General features: G+C 42.8%; 1 protein-coding gene and 1 long non-coding RNA gene across 2 annotated transcripts in view; one reads left to right on the plus strand and one right to left on the minus strand.

The window, feature by feature from the left end:
* Positions 1-15,791, minus strand: part of SLC24A3 (solute carrier family 24 member 3) — a 490,808-nt gene that overhangs the window by 121,144 nt on the left and 353,873 nt on the right. The window contains exons 5-6 of the mRNA XM_077282811.1: positions 6,043-6,127; positions 978-1,081 (exon numbers count right to left, since the gene is read on the minus strand). Of these exons, the coding sequence (XP_077138926.1) occupies positions 978-1,081; positions 6,043-6,127 (189 nt within the window). The remainder of the gene's footprint in view (positions 1-977; positions 1,082-6,042; positions 6,128-15,791) is intronic.
* Positions 1-15,791, plus strand: part of LOC143804576 (uncharacterized) — a 29,171-nt gene that overhangs the window by 2,836 nt on the left and 10,544 nt on the right. The window lies entirely within an intron of this gene.

The following is a 15,791-nucleotide window of genomic DNA, read 5'->3' on the forward strand; positions in this document are numbered from 1 at the left end:
TGATTATAAGTAAAAAGAGACTAAATGATCTTCCTTTACATAGAATAACAGAAAAGGTAAGACAATATATAGGTCAGAAATAAAGCAGAAGCTATCAGACCCCGGCACCACGGAGCTGATTTATGATAGAAACCCATCACAGCTTTGGGGCTTAGATGTAAAATATGAAAATGGCATAGAAAGCAATTGGAGAATAAAGGAGATAAAAAGACCGAGCATAGAAAAGAAGCACAACAATGAAGGACAAACATGAAAGTCAAAACCCATTCAGCCCGTTTCAAAGCAAATGACACTTATTGATGGGTGGAAGTTATAAAGAAACAAAAAGTAATCCAAGTTTATCTTCAGAAACTGAAGAATATTATACACTGTATATTACCATTGAATGCATTGCTTCAAAACTTTACATTAAAGGGGTTTTCCAGGCACACAGATTATTAAAACATTGGAAAGCCTGTGAGAAATGAAGAAACTTCATAATATACTTGATGCTAAGCTTCTGCTCTGTTTCTGAGCTGTCGTGTGGCCACCAGCTCCTTATTTTTCTACTACAGTACATTCAAAGCACAGAGCACAGAGATCTCCTGTCTGTGCTTTGAGGAACCTTACCCGGTCAGTAAAGCCCTGCATGCAGGGCACGGGGCTCAGCGCCAGCAGCTCTCAGAGGAGTATGATCCTGTGATGTCATGGGGGGCTGTGATCATTGGTAAGTTTCACAGAGAGGGAGAATAGACCCCACAAGGGCAGTACAGGCTCCACAGAGAAGACTAGTAAGCTGATCAACTAGAGACTTTAGCCAGAAGGGATCTGAACCACAAAGTGTTCCAATTTGTGAGGGCCTGGAAATTTGAGGGAATAAGATGATCCTCTGTGGATCAATCCGCTCATCTCTAGTATTAATGTATTTTTTAGACCGGTTTAAAAAAAAAAATAATATGAAAAAATGTAAAGTACAATATAATGTAATGAGGTCTTACCTGTCCTGCAAACAGGCCACAGACTCCAATTATACATAGGATGTTGAATACAGCCGAACCAACGATGGTTCCAACTCCCACATCTCCCTTTGTGATGAACACTCCTGTAAGAAGGATTCTTAATTAACTGGAAATCCAACAAATCTTTGTGATAGTGTCAAAGATGAAACAATAAAGAAGCACTCGTTCTCCCATCAAAATTTGTATCCACTTAAATGCATCCTGTCAACAGGATTGTGCTCAGTAACCTACACACAGTGTCAGATCTGCACCCTTATACTGATTACAATGATACCTTGGTTGATGAAATCTGTCTAGTGGTTGTTAATCTTTATTTTCAGTTTTTAGTTAATGATATGCCTGTGTGTGTGGGGGGAGGGGGGTCTTCATGAGATGCTCTGCTTAGGTATTCATCAGTATGGCTTCTGACAGGTCACTGATCCCTCACTGACCTGCCCCCTAGATTACATAATAAATATTATATACGTATATATCGTGAAAAAAAATTCCCCTTCTGCAGGCAGGCGCCATTGGTGGACCCTGTGTTGCAGCATGCTGGCATCTACTATATAATTGTCTAAGGGTCACTTCTGTCTTTCTGTCTGTCCTTCTGTCTTTCTTTCTTGCTGTCTGTCACGGATATTCATTGGTCGCGGCCTCTGTCTGTCATGGAAATCCAAGTCGCTGATTGGTTGTGGCAAAACGCCCACGACCATTGCCACGACCAATCAGCGATGGGCACAGTCCGGTGGCAAAATGGCCGTTCCTTCCTCCCCGCAGTCAGTGCCCGCTCCATAATCCCCTCCAATCAGCCCTCACACAGGGTTAATGGCAGCGTTAACAGACTGCGTTATGCCGCGGTGTAATGCATTCCGTTAACGCAGCTATTAACCCTGTGTGACCAACTTTTTACTATTGATGCTACATATACAGCATCAATAGTAAAAAGATCTAATGTTAAAAATAATAATAATAATAAAAAAAACCCGTTATTCTCACCCTCCGACATGGCGCGCTGTCCTCGGCAGTGCAAGTGGCAGGTTCTGGTGCCAAGGATGCTATGCGAGAAGGACCTGCCATGACGTCACAGTCATGTGACCACGATGTCATCACAGGTCCTGCGCTCATACCAACCCTGGGACCGGAAGCTGCCGCGTGCACCGCACACAGGCGCCAGGACTTCAAGGGGCCTTCGGAAGGTGAGTATATGTTTATTTTTTTATTTTAAGTCTTTTTTAACCACGCATATAGTGCCCACATTGCTATATACTACGTGGGCCTACGTAGCTGTGCAATACACTACGTGACTGTTATATACTACGTGGCTGTGCAATATACTACGTGGCTCTGTGCTATATACTCCATGGCCTGTGCTATATACTCCGTGGGCTGTGCAATATACTCCATGGGCTGTGCAATATACTACGTGGGCTGTGCAATATACTCCGTGGCTGGGCTATATACTGCATGGGCTGTGCAATACACTACGAGGGCTGTGCAATATACTATGTGGCTGGGCTATATACTGCATGGGCTGTGCACTATACTACGTGGCTGGGCAATATATACATGACTGGGCAATATACTACGTGGGCTGTGCAATATACTACGTGGCTGGGCAATATACTACGTGGCTGGGCTATATACTGCATGGGCTGTGCAATATACTACGTGGCTGGGCAATATACTACGTGGCTGGGCTATATACTGCATGGGCTGTGCAATATTCTACGTGGCTGGGCAATATACTACGTGGCTGGGCAATATACTACGTGGCTGGGCAATATACTACGTGGCTGGGCAATATACTGCATGGGCTGTGCAATATTCTACGTGGCTGGGCAATATACTACGTGGCTGGGCAATATACTACGTGGCTGGGCAATATACTACGTGGACATGCATATTCTAGAATACCCGATGCGTTAGAATCGGGCCACCATCTAGTATATAATGTCAATGTAATCGTTTTCATTTATTCATAAATTCCTAAAAAAAAAAAAATCAGTTTGAAAATGGCGCTGGCTTCTCCTGCGCAGTAGCAGCTATTGGCGATCCGATAGTTGTTACTGTGCAGGCGCCAGCAGCGCCATCTTGGAGGACTAATTTTTTGTTTTCTCTAGCAAGATGGCGCCACCAGTGCCTGCGCAGTGGCAGCTAACGGTGATCGCCGATCGCTGCTACTGCGCAAGCACCAGCATTGCCATCTTGGAGGAGGATTTTGTTTCTTTAGCAAGATGGCATTGGCGGCACCTGCACAGTAGCATCTATCGGATCGCCAATAGCTGCTACTGCGCAGGAACGGCTGGCGCCATCTTAGTGGAGACAATTTTTTTTCTTTAGCAAGATGGGTTATTTTTTATGAGGGTACTTGCGGGATTATTACTTTATTAGGGGCATACAGGGCATTATTAATTTTAAATAAGGCACTTGTGGCTTTATTACTTTTTAAGGGGGTACTCATGGAATTACTGGACACAAGAAATTTTATAAGCGAGCTTAGCCCATTATCACGTTATAAGTAAGCACTTGGGGCATTATTACTTTACAAAGGGGCATTTGAAGTATTATTACTTTACAAGAGGGTACTGGGGGAATTATTACTTTCAGAGTCACACAGAGGCTTCTATGATTTCTTTGCACATACAGTGGCTCGTAAACATCTTTCAGAGCTGAATATGGCTCTCAAAGTAAGAAATATTGGGGACCCCTATCTTAACATATGCAAGGCATATCGTTGGTTTAATTAGCATTTTTTATAGACTGCTTGTTGGTTAGATCACTGTACCGTTGTGTCCGATCTCCTTTTTATGACCATCCTAGATAGAAAAAGCCATTAACAGCAATCTATAAAATATGGTTTACTCTCCATTGAACAAGTCTGGATCTAATCATATTCCCATGGAGGTTCTCAGACAAAGGACAAATCTCTTATACAATAGAAGTTCCAAAAGGCAAAATGTGTTTATTTTCTATTGTGTGCATAATGATATTTTGGAACATTTCTGCACGCTCTCATTCAGCTGGGCCCATCTCTTCAGAATAGTTTTTATGGGACCGAATGAAAAGAATTCTTTCCAATTAGACAGTGAATGGTATGAACTGACATTGTGTTTTTGTGGTCTCTGAATTGTTTTATGGCTTGAATGAACTTACAGTGTCTAATATATGTCTGACAAAGCCTATGACAAGTATGTGTAAAGAATTAAATGCACGATTATAAATCAGCTGGAATTGGTGCAATTTATGGTGGGTTGTATCCTAGATGAGTTTCAAGCTATGAAAAGACACTGGCGGCCATTTATGACCAAGCAGAGCTCTAGACATGGATACCTCTGTTATGTACCTGTCCAATCTCTATATTCCTATGTCTGGTGAATCACCAACGCCATGCAGCAATTTTCAGGATAGATCCATTTTACTGCTGGATCCTGTGATATCTATATGTGCACAATATGTATATATGTTACAGTATATATTACAACAGACTAAAGATGTTCATTGGCTTCTATGGGAGAACTATCTAGGTAGGATCTGTGATCAGCCCTGAGGTCATTGTGTATTATGAATGGTGAATCTTGCGTTCTATACATCTATACATACTGTATACAAATAATACAGAATCTATTAATATATGTGCATAGATAACACAGGATACATAAGACCTTACAAAGACTTCTGCACAGATCACAGAGCATGCCTAGAAAACTGTGCCATAGAAGTGGATGATCATCTCCAGTTGATTGTTTATTATGGTTTGTGCATCAAAGTACATCTCTATATGTTGCCAAGCGCAGCTGTAGCAGGATGGCACAATTATATGCACAAATAGCATAAAAAATAGTTGATATGTAATGCAGTTGGCATATATCACCTGCCTTATATTTTAATAAGTCTATACGAGGATATAGAAAATCACTCTAGCTTCATCCAGAAAAAAACTACCTACTGATCCTCCTGAGTTCTCCAGCCTGTTCCTTCCAAGTGTCGGTCTGTATCAGAGCACGGTCCCTTTTGCCGTTGCATGGTTTTCATGTTGGTGCCTAGGGACTTCTTTGTTACCATGCTATATGGGTATTTTTGTGGCTACTGGTTCTTAGTACCCCACTAATTTATCATGCCCTACATGTGTTCTCAGATACCCCATGAGCCGTTAGGAAGGGTGGTGCTATTTCATATATTGTGCATATTATTGCTCTTATATAACAGGCTGTATATGGAGTTTTTTGGGGATTTATATTATGTACCCAGGATGCTCATTGTAGTATGGTGATTTTAATTATGCTTTAACATGTGTGCCAATAAAGTGGATATTTTGTTATACTAACATTGGGTGGTGTGCATATTGTAGTAGTGCCTTTTTCTTTGCCCAGTTACTCATCCAGAAAAAAAGTCAATTTTCATCTCAATTGTCATCTGGATGGCATACATTTTTATACAGCAGCAGTTATTAAATTTTACAGACTCAAATAGTGTCCTATGCTAAGAATGCAACGTATCTGTTGTGCATCCATAGACTTTAATAGGTGAGCCTTATTGTGGTCAGCCAGTGATAAAAATTAAAAGGGTTGTTCAAGCTTGGGACGCAAGCCTGCAGTCAATCTATCTGACTGCAGACTTGTGAATCTTCACAGTGTGCACAATGTGCACTGCCAGGATTTGCTGTCTGGTCATATGACCGCAAGTATGAGGTCTACATACTTCTGGTCACATTCCAACTAGATGTGTCTGGCCTTGCTCAATTCAATAGGATTGAGCAAGGCCAAACACGTCTAGTCTGCATGTGACTGCGTTTTTGCAAATAACATACTTGTGGTAACATGTCTCCTTGCTCCTGGTGCCCGCACCAGAAAATCCTGGACAACTGGAAATGTCAGCCTATAATTATTTTTAACGGACATTGTGGAAACTGTAACATTTTAGGCTTTTTAATATAAATACTAAATTAGAAAAAAAAAACACTAAAAGTTCTGAACAAATCTGATAACATAAAAAAAACATTTTTTAAACAATAGGTCATTTTATTGGAACATATATATTTTTTTAATTAGGCGTTTCAGCATACCTATCACGGATGTGAACAGCTCTGGAGCGGAGCTGCCAGCCGCCATGAATGTAGCGCCAGCCACATCTTCACTGAGCTGCAATCTCTGTAGAGAGAAGGAGACATGAGATCTGCAACCGAGAAGCTTCACTCTATAAGACACTGTAATTATTAGTGTATATGAGTACAATACAATCACTATACATTTTATTGCTCATTTTTCCATAACCATCTTTTTTCCTGATACTCAGACTGATGTATTGCCCTTCTCCAACATGAAAATTATACATATTTATAGTAAAGGACAAATTATAGGAATGCGATGCACATCGGAATAAGGTCATTTTTTACATACATTAATTCAATTTCACTTCGATGTTTAACCAACCCACAGGCTAATATTTCATGTTGTATTTTCTCGATGCTCCATCTTGATTATACAGATGTAAAGCTCATTTTTGTTTGTGTTTAAGGCATCTATCCTCTGCATGAATTGCCCAGAAACCAACATTGTAAAAAAATATATATTAGACATTGTACATTTGTAAAGGTGACTGTTGGGAACCACAAAAAAATAGTAACAACATACAGTTGAAACCAGAAGTTTACATACACTATATGAAAAGACACATATGCATGTTTTTCTCAATAGCTGACATGAAATCAGAATAAACCTTTCCCGTGTTAGATCAATTAGGATTACCGTAATTAATAATATTTGCCAAATGCCAGAATAATGAGAGAGAGAATGTTTTAGGGCATTTTTATTACTTACTGCAAAGTCAAAAGTTCACATACATTTCATAAGGATTTTGTACCATTGCCCTTAAACTGAATGACTTGGGTCACATGTTTTAGATATCCTTCCAGAAGCTTCTCACAATAGTTGGTCGGAATTTGGGCACATTCCCCCTGACAAAACAAGTGTAACTGAACCAGGTTTGTAGGTCGCCTTGCTCACACCGGCCTTTTCATCTTCGCCCATACATTTTCAATAGGACTGAGATCAGGGCTTTGTGATGGCCACTCCAAAACATTGACTTTGTTATCTTTAATGATTCAGGTCATTATCCATTTGGAAGACCCATTTCAGCCCAAGCTTTAACTTCCTGGCTGCTGTCTTGAGATGTTGCTTCAGCATTGCTGAAACGTAACAATGGTCATTATGCCCAAAAAGTTCAATTTTAGTTTCATCAGACCATAGGACATGTCCCCAAAATTAAGGTCTTTGTTCCTGTGTACATTTGTAAACATTAATCTGGCTTTTCTTTGCTTCTTTGGGAGCAATGGCTACTTCCTGGCAGAGTGGTCTTGCAGCCCATGTTGATAGAGTACTCATTTCACTGTGGATATTGCCACAGTCTTACCAGCTTCCGCCATCATCTTCACAAGGTCTTTTGCTTTTGTCCTTGGACTGATATGCACATGTTGGACCAAAGCACGTTTATCTCTGGGACACAGAAGTCATCTCCTTCCTGAGCAGTATGATGGCTAGACATTCCCATCTTGCTTGTACTTGCGTATAATTGTTTGTACAGATGAACGAGGCACCTTCAGGTATCTTGAAATTGTACCCAAGGATGAGCCTGACTTGTGCAAGTCCACAATTCTCTTTCTGATATCTTGGCTGATTTATTGAGACTTTCGCATGATGCTACACAAAGAAGCAGTGTGTTTCAGGGGTGCACTAAAATACATCCACAGGTGTTTCTCTAATTAACTCACATGTTGCCAAAAAAACTATCAGAAGCTTCCAAACACATGATGTCATCATATGAGCAGTCCAGAATTGTTAAAGGCATAGTAATCTTGACCCCCATTGAGGAAGCATTATGCGAAACGGCGCTGTCGGGGTGAGAGGACGTGGCATTTGGAACCCTTGCACTTAGCACTTTTAGAGGTATTTTATCACCTTTTACCTTCATCATTTAAACAATTGTACACCAACATGACCATAGCAAAACTTTTATCACAAGATATACACGGGTCCATTGAAGTCATGTGGTTTTTCCATGTATTTGTTTAATGGTATCCACTTTATACCTTGTTCAATTTAATATGAATATTTATGGTTTGCACTAGGCACTTTATAGATTATCCATTTATAAATTGATATGAGTATGTTTTTTGTATACATATATACCACTTTTGGTTGAAGGTTGCTATTTCTCTTATGAGTATTTTATCAGCATGCCCTACTCTTTACATTTTGGTGGTTCCATGCTTTCGTCCTCTTTCAATTTCTATTGCTTGATTCATGCATTTCATTTTTCATTTTATGCTTAAAATGTAATAAAGATTTCTTTTTAAACTTTATATTTTGCGATTCATCGTCTTTCCTCAAATTGGTCATTGTGGATGTGTATAGTAAGCTATAGTAATCTTAGTGTAGGTAAACTTTTGACTTTAAAGTAAGTAATAAAAATGAGATACTCAGAATATACACCGGCGCTAAAATGAAACTGTGACCCCCCCCAAAAGCTGCAGGCACCTATGCAGGTGGTGTGTGTACACCTGCTATTACTGAATAAAGGCTATTAACAACAAACTTAGATGCCGCGCTACCAGGGGATGCTACTACTTTGTAGAGCAACACAAATAATGCAATAAGCAAATCCTAAGTTGAGTTACCTTGTGGCCGTCAATGATGTGTCCCCGTAAAGGCCGTGGGCTACTGTGGTAACCGTGTTCTCCGTGCTGATGAAAGCAGCGTTCCTCAGACTATACAGACAAGGGAGCGTCCTCCCGGTCTGTAGAAACCCCTGCGCGCACGCTGCTGATAGTGCCGGCAAACGTTCCCGGCCGATAACGCCGCCGTGCAGTAGCGTGGTGTGCGGGGGGCGTGGCTATAGCGGTGACGTCACCTGTCCAGTAGACGGACATACACAAAGGGCCAATCCCGACGCGTTTCGAGGGTACCGTCCCTCTTTCTCAAGGTGTGGCCACTCTGCTCACCTTCCCTGCTATATAGCCACGTTCTCAAGTTCTATGTATGGCAATGGAACGCCCCTTAATATCCAACACCGCCCACAATATCACACACAGTGCAACCCACGCCTATGGACCTTGATATTACTACACAACTAGTTATTATAACTCTTTCCCAAATTTCCTCTCAATATTCACCTAAGATATCCACCCCAAGGAATTTGATAAAATCCTTAATATTTTATTTATGAACAATATAACAAATTAAAAATCTATGCAAAAAACTTTTATTAAATACTATAAAAATATATTACAAAAATCCCTAAAAATTCTCAAACTATATTAAAAAACTGAATATTATCCGTTAACCACCCTATTAATACACAGTATATTCTCTATATTCCCTAGATATTTTTAAAAACTAAGAATAAACTCTACCCCATAAAATGTAAATTGAATAATATAATCTTGCAAAAAGGAAAATTGCCTAAAAAATTTTTTTTTTTTTTTTTTTTTTTTTTTTCTTAATACCAAATTTAAAACCACGTCTGTTCAAATAGTATTTAAAATGTTATTCATATTCTATGATCTACAAGGCATACAACTCAATTTCGTGATTCAGTCCCTTTGGGGCAAGGCTGTCCAATGTGAATATCCATTTGGACTCAACCTTTGACATAATTTTCAAATAGTCGCCCCCTCTTGGATGTTCCTTAACCCTTTGGATCCCGCAGAAGGATGTATGATCACATGACCGGTTGTGTTTGTCAGCATAATGACGTGACAAAGGGTGTCCCAAAAAACCTTTTTTGATATTATCAAGGTGTTCTTTTATTCTCTCTTTGAGTCTCCTTTTAGTGCGACCAACGTAAAGTTTGTCACAAGGGCATCTCACTGTATATATGACCCCTCTGGAATGACAGGAAATACTATCTCGAATAGTGAATGATACTGTCCTATCCGCATTCCAAAACAGAGTTTGGACTGATCGTTTACTTTTAGTGCGTATGCAGCACGAGCAGCTCCCACAGCTAGAAAATCCACCATTTTTGGAAAGTTGATGCCTAGATGTAGACACATTGCCCATTCCCATTTTAATGGTCGGGGCTATGATGTTACCAATGTTCTGAACCTTTCTATAAATAAATCTTGGGTGGTCGGGCAGTAATTCTCCCACACTCTTGTCCTCTTTTAGGATTGACCAGTATTTCTCAATGATATTAGTAAATCCCCTTCTATTTGCATGATATTGCATGATAAAAGGCAAATCGATAATCTCTTGTGTTATATTCGAAATTTTACACTCAGGTTCTTTACTTTGAAAAAGATCCGCTCTCACCAGGGATTTCGCATTATTTCTTGCTTCTTCCAGGAGTGGTAATTGGTATCCCTTTTCTGTAAACTGAGATACCAAATGACTAGATTCCTCTTCATAATCCTGGTCCTTGGTACAGTTCCGTCTAATGCGTGTGAATTTGCTTTTTGGAATATTTAATAGCCATGTTGGTAAATGGCAACTATCCGTATGGATGTAGCTATTGCAATCCACCTCTTTGCGATAGCATTTAGTTCAATTGAATTTACTCCCATCACGAGCAATACCAATGTCAATTTTTTGGATTTGAACATTTATGTGGATATGGACAGGCTTTCAACTAAATCTTTGCAAGATTATATTATTCAATTTACATTTTATGGGGTAGAGTTTATTCTTAGTTTTTAAAAATATCTAGGGAATATAGAGAATATACTGTGTATTAATAGGGTGGTTAACGGATAATATTCAGTTTTTTAATATAGTTTGAGAATTTTTAGGGATTTTTGTAATATATTTTTATAGTATTTAATAAAAGTTTTTTGCATAGATTTTTAATTTGTTATATTGTTCATAAATAAAATATTAAGGATTTTATCAAATTCCTTGGGGTGGATATCTTAGGTGAATATTGAGAGGAAATTTGGGAAAGAGTTATAATAACTAGTTGTGTAGTAATATCAAGGTCCATAGGCGTGGGTTGCACTGTGTGTGATATTGTGGGCGGTGTTGGATATTAAGGGGCGTTCCATTGCCATACATAGAACTTGAGAACGTGGCTATATAGCAGGGAAGGTGAGCAGAGTGGCCACACCTTGAGAAAGAGGGACGGTACCCTCGAAACGCGTCGGGATTGGCCCTTTGTGTATGTCCGTCTACTGGACAGGTGACGTCACCGCTATAGCCACGCCCCCCACACACCACGCTACTGCACGGCGGCGTTATCGGCCGGGAACGTTTGCCGGCACTATCAGCAGCGTGCGCGCAGGGGTTTCTACAGACCGGGAGGACGCTCCCTTGTCTGTATAGTCTGAGGAACGCTGCTTTCATCAGCACGGAGAACACGGTTACCACAGTAGCCCACGGCCTTTACGGGGACACATCAGTGACGGCCACAAGGTAACTCAACTTAGGATTTGCTTATTGCATTATTTGTGTTGCTCTACAAAGCAGTAGCATCCCCTGGTAGCGCGGCATCTAAGTTTGTTGTTAATAGCAAGTAATAAAAATGCCTTAAAACATTCTCTCTCTCATTATTCTGGCATTTGGCAAATATTAATAATTATGATAATCTTAATTGACCTAAAACGGGAAAGGTATATTCTGATTTCATGTCAGATATTGAGAAAAACATGCATGTGTCTTTTTATATAGTGTATGTGTAAACTTCTGGTTTCAACTGTATACGACCTTGTTCAGCTTATAATGAAGGAGGGAGAGTATACCCTTCTCAGCATTGTATTGTGATCTAATGCTCTGTGTTTTTATATACATTCTCCATTGTCTTCGGATCTACCATAGTTCTTCAGCCTTTGCATGTCAACTCAAACATTGATTTCTCAGTAACGGAGGAATGGGCCATGTAAAGGTATTACTGTACTTGTCTTTGAAAGAGCTACATGCACATACAACGTATATACTCAAGTATAAGCCGAGATTTTCAGCCCATTTTTTTTAGGCTGAACGTGCCCCTCTCGGCTTATACTCCAGTCATTCCCAGGGGGTCGGCGGGGAAGGGGGAGAGGCGTCTGTCACATCATACTCATCTACTGCCGGCGCGGTCCCTGGCAGCTTCTCTGATGCAATGGTCTCCGGGTGCTGGCAGTTCTTCCTGTGTTCAGCGGTCACGTGGTACCACTCATTAAAGTAATGAATATGGACGCAACTCCACTCCCATAGGGGTGGACTGCATATTCATTACTTTAATGAGCGGCACCAGTGACCGTTGAACACAGGAACAAGCCGCCGACCCGGGACAACAAGCAGGGACTGCGCCAGGAGGGTAAGTATAAAGGGAGAGGGTGAGCATTGCGATATTCACCTGTCCCCGTTCCACCGCCGGGCTCCATCTTCCACGTCCTCTGGCTGTGATGTACAAGTCAGAGGGCTGTAAGAGTCATGTAGGCCTGGTAGTCGGGGGCAGGTATATCTCGCCCAGGTATTTGTCCTATGTGAATTAGGCCGCTCAGTATCTTCAGGATACCGAGGGGTTAATAACTGCAGGAATAAAGGCTGACCAGCTGGAGGTTTCAGGTGTCAGCCTGGGGCACACAGAACGCCTGTCTGTGTGAGACAATGTGAGTAAGAGCTGTGCTCATAATCTGTGTTATGTTTGCTGGGTGGGAGTAGCCCCCCAGTTGTTAGATAGGAACGTATCTGTATAGTTAGCGCCGGACAGGCAAGGATTTCTTTTTATGATTTGTTTTCTGTATTTGCTTTCACTTTAATAAATCTGACCCGAGGTCAGTCTACTTGGAAACCTGCTGTCGCCTCAGAGTTTAATGCCCAAACCACGTGACCTTTGACCCCAGCAAAGGCGATCCCGGAGTGTTTTGTTACATTGTGGTGGAGAACGCGGGCATTCCGTGGCACAGGCGACAGTATGGAAGACGTGGTGAAAGCCCTAGTACAGTCCACTGCCATACAGCAGCAGGCCACTGCCCCACAGCAGGAAGCTAACCGCTTGATGGCCGCACAGCTGAAGGAGTTGGTAGACGTGACGACTGCAGACCGCCAGCTTCTCCAACAGGTGGCGCAGCGCTTGGTGAGCATGCCTGAGGCTAACCCGGAAGCAGAGTCCAGGAGAATCCATGTGAGTCGGTACTGGCAAAAGCTGACTGCAGAAGATGACGTCGAGGCGTACCTGACAACGTTTGAGCGGACAGCGTTGAGAGAGAAGTGGCCGAAGGAACGATGGGCCGATCTAATTGCTCCGTTTCTCTCCGGTGAGGCCCAAAAAGCTTACCATGACTTAGACCCGGAAGTCGCTCAGGACTTTGAGAGGCTGAAAGCTGAGGTCCTGGCCCGGCTGGGTGTGACGACGGCTGTCCGTGCACAGAGGGTACATCAGTGGACCTATCAGCCTGATAAACCGCCGCGATCGCAGATGTTTGACCTGATCTACTTGATAAAGAAATGGCTGCAACCCGAGGTGCTGACAACTCCAGAGATAATCCAGCGGATCGTTCTGGACAAGTACCTGAGAGTATTACCACCGGCGCTGAAAAAGTGGGTGAGCCAAGGAAATCCCGCGACAGCGGATCAACTTGTGGAATTGGTGGAGCGTTATTCCGTGGCGGAAGGACTTCCTGACGATACCTCCACCACCCGGTCTGTGCCTCCTCCTCGTGGAACCGGTAAGACTGTTCCAGGGACTGCGGGTGAAGGAAAATTACCTAAAACTGTGGGGGAGGTACCCGGGACTGCTCGCGCTCCGAGACCGAGAGTGTCGGACTATGGTCTCAATAGGGGGCCTGTTAGGTGTTTCCGCTGCCATGAGAAGGGCCATGTTTCTGCGAACTGTCCTGTTACCGCTGAACCCATGCAATGCGATGTTACAGACTCTAAAAAACGCATGTCTTTGGTTACACGGCTAGTGAGTGTGAATGCGGGTCAAAATGATGCAGCAAAACATCTGTGTGAATTATCTGTTGATGGGAAAAGTGTTGTGGCGTTACTAGACTCTGGAAGTGTGGTGACTCTGGTGAAAGCTAGTCTGGTGGCACTTCCGTCTGGTTCGTCTGACAAATTCTCTGTAACGTGTGTGCATGGTGACACCTGCTCGTACCTAACAGCGGTCATACTGATTTCCACTCCCTATGGGTCTGTGCAACACAAAGTGGGACTCGTTCCCGCACTGTTACATGATATAATCCTGGGCAGGGATTTTCCTCATTTCTGGCAGTTGTGGGAGAATCAGTTGCTCCTTCACGGTAGCTGTAACCGTGAATCTTCCCCCATGCCATCTGGAGGTCCCGAGTTCCTAGACGAGACCCCACAGGAAGATGTTGCTGGGGAGGTTATTGAATCTAACCTTCAGTTCCCCTTCTCAGTTATGGCGGGGGAAACTGAGGAAACTGAGGAAACTCAGCGAGAGGCGGAGGCAGACAGTCATCCAGCACCCTGCCTACCCGATTTGGGAGTTCAGTTGGATGACTTCCACAGCGAACAAATGAAAGATCCTACCCTGACTCAGGCTAGGAAAAATGTAAAAGTGATAGATAGCGTACCCGTGGAACCTGACACTAGGCTAGCGTACCCGTACATGGTTCTTGAGAATGATTTACTCTACCAGGTAGAGAAAAAAGGGGAAGACACTGTGCAACAGTTAGTGGTACCCAAACCTTATCGGCGGAAGGTACTGGACCTGGCCCACGGACATATAATGGGGGGACACCTGGGGGTACAAAAAACCATAGAAAGGATATTGCATTGTTTTGTGTGGCCCGGAATACACAATGATGTGCGTAACTATTGTGAGTCCTGTCCAGAGTGCCAAATCTCGGCACCTAAACCTCGGTTCCGTAGCCCTTTGGTACCCCTCCCTGTTATTGGGGTCCCGTTTGAGAGAATTGGGATGATTTGGTTGGGCCCCTTCCCCGGTCCGCACGTGGGCATCAACATATCCTCGTCATCATGGACTATGCCACTCGTTATCCCGAAGCCATCCCTTTGCGTAACACTGCTACCAAAACGATCGCCAAAGAGTTGGTACACGTGTTTAGTCGGGTGGGAATTCCAAAACAGATACTCACCGACCAGGGGACTCCCTTTATGTCAAGGGTGATGAAGGAGCTCTGCAGGCTCTTACAAATAGACCAGTTGCGTACGTCTGTCTATCACCCTCAAACAGATGGCCTGGTTGAGCGGTTCAATAAAACCTTAAAACAGATGCTCCGGAAGGCGATAGACAAAGATGGGAAGAACTGGGATTGCTTGTTACCCTATTTGCTGTTTGCCATTAGGGAAGTTCCCCAGTCTTCCACAGGATTCTCGCCTTTCGAGCTATTATATGCCCGTCGTCCCCGTGGACTGTTGGACGTCGCAAAAGAAACCTGGGAAGGTCAAGTCACTCCCTTTAAAACGGTAATAGACCATGTAACGCAAATGCAGGACCGGATTGCTGCTGTCATGCCCCTTGTTAGGGAACATATGTTACAGGCCCAGGGAGCCCAGAGGCAAAGTTATGATAGAGGCGCCAAGGTCCGTACGTTTGCACCCGGGGATAGGGTGTTGGTCCTAATCCCTACGGTGGATAGTAAATTTCTGGCAAAATGGCAGGGCCCCTTTGAGGTCATGGAACGAGTTGGAGAAGTGAACTATAAAGTGCACCAGCCTGGTAAGAGAAAACCAGAGCAGATTTATCATGTGAATCTGATAAAACCCTGGAAAGACCGCGCTGCCCTAACAGCGGATCTGCCCCGTCCGGTTTGCTCACCTACCATACCGGAGGTGCAGATTGCCGAGACTCTGTCTGAACGACAAAAATCTGAGGTTAAGCAGTTTTTGTTACAGAACCAACAGTTTT

This window comes from Ranitomeya variabilis, chromosome 2, assembly GCF_051348905.1.
Source record: "Ranitomeya variabilis isolate aRanVar5 chromosome 2, aRanVar5.hap1, whole genome shotgun sequence".
Classification (NCBI taxonomy): Eukaryota; Metazoa; Chordata; class Amphibia; order Anura; family Dendrobatidae; genus Ranitomeya; species Ranitomeya variabilis.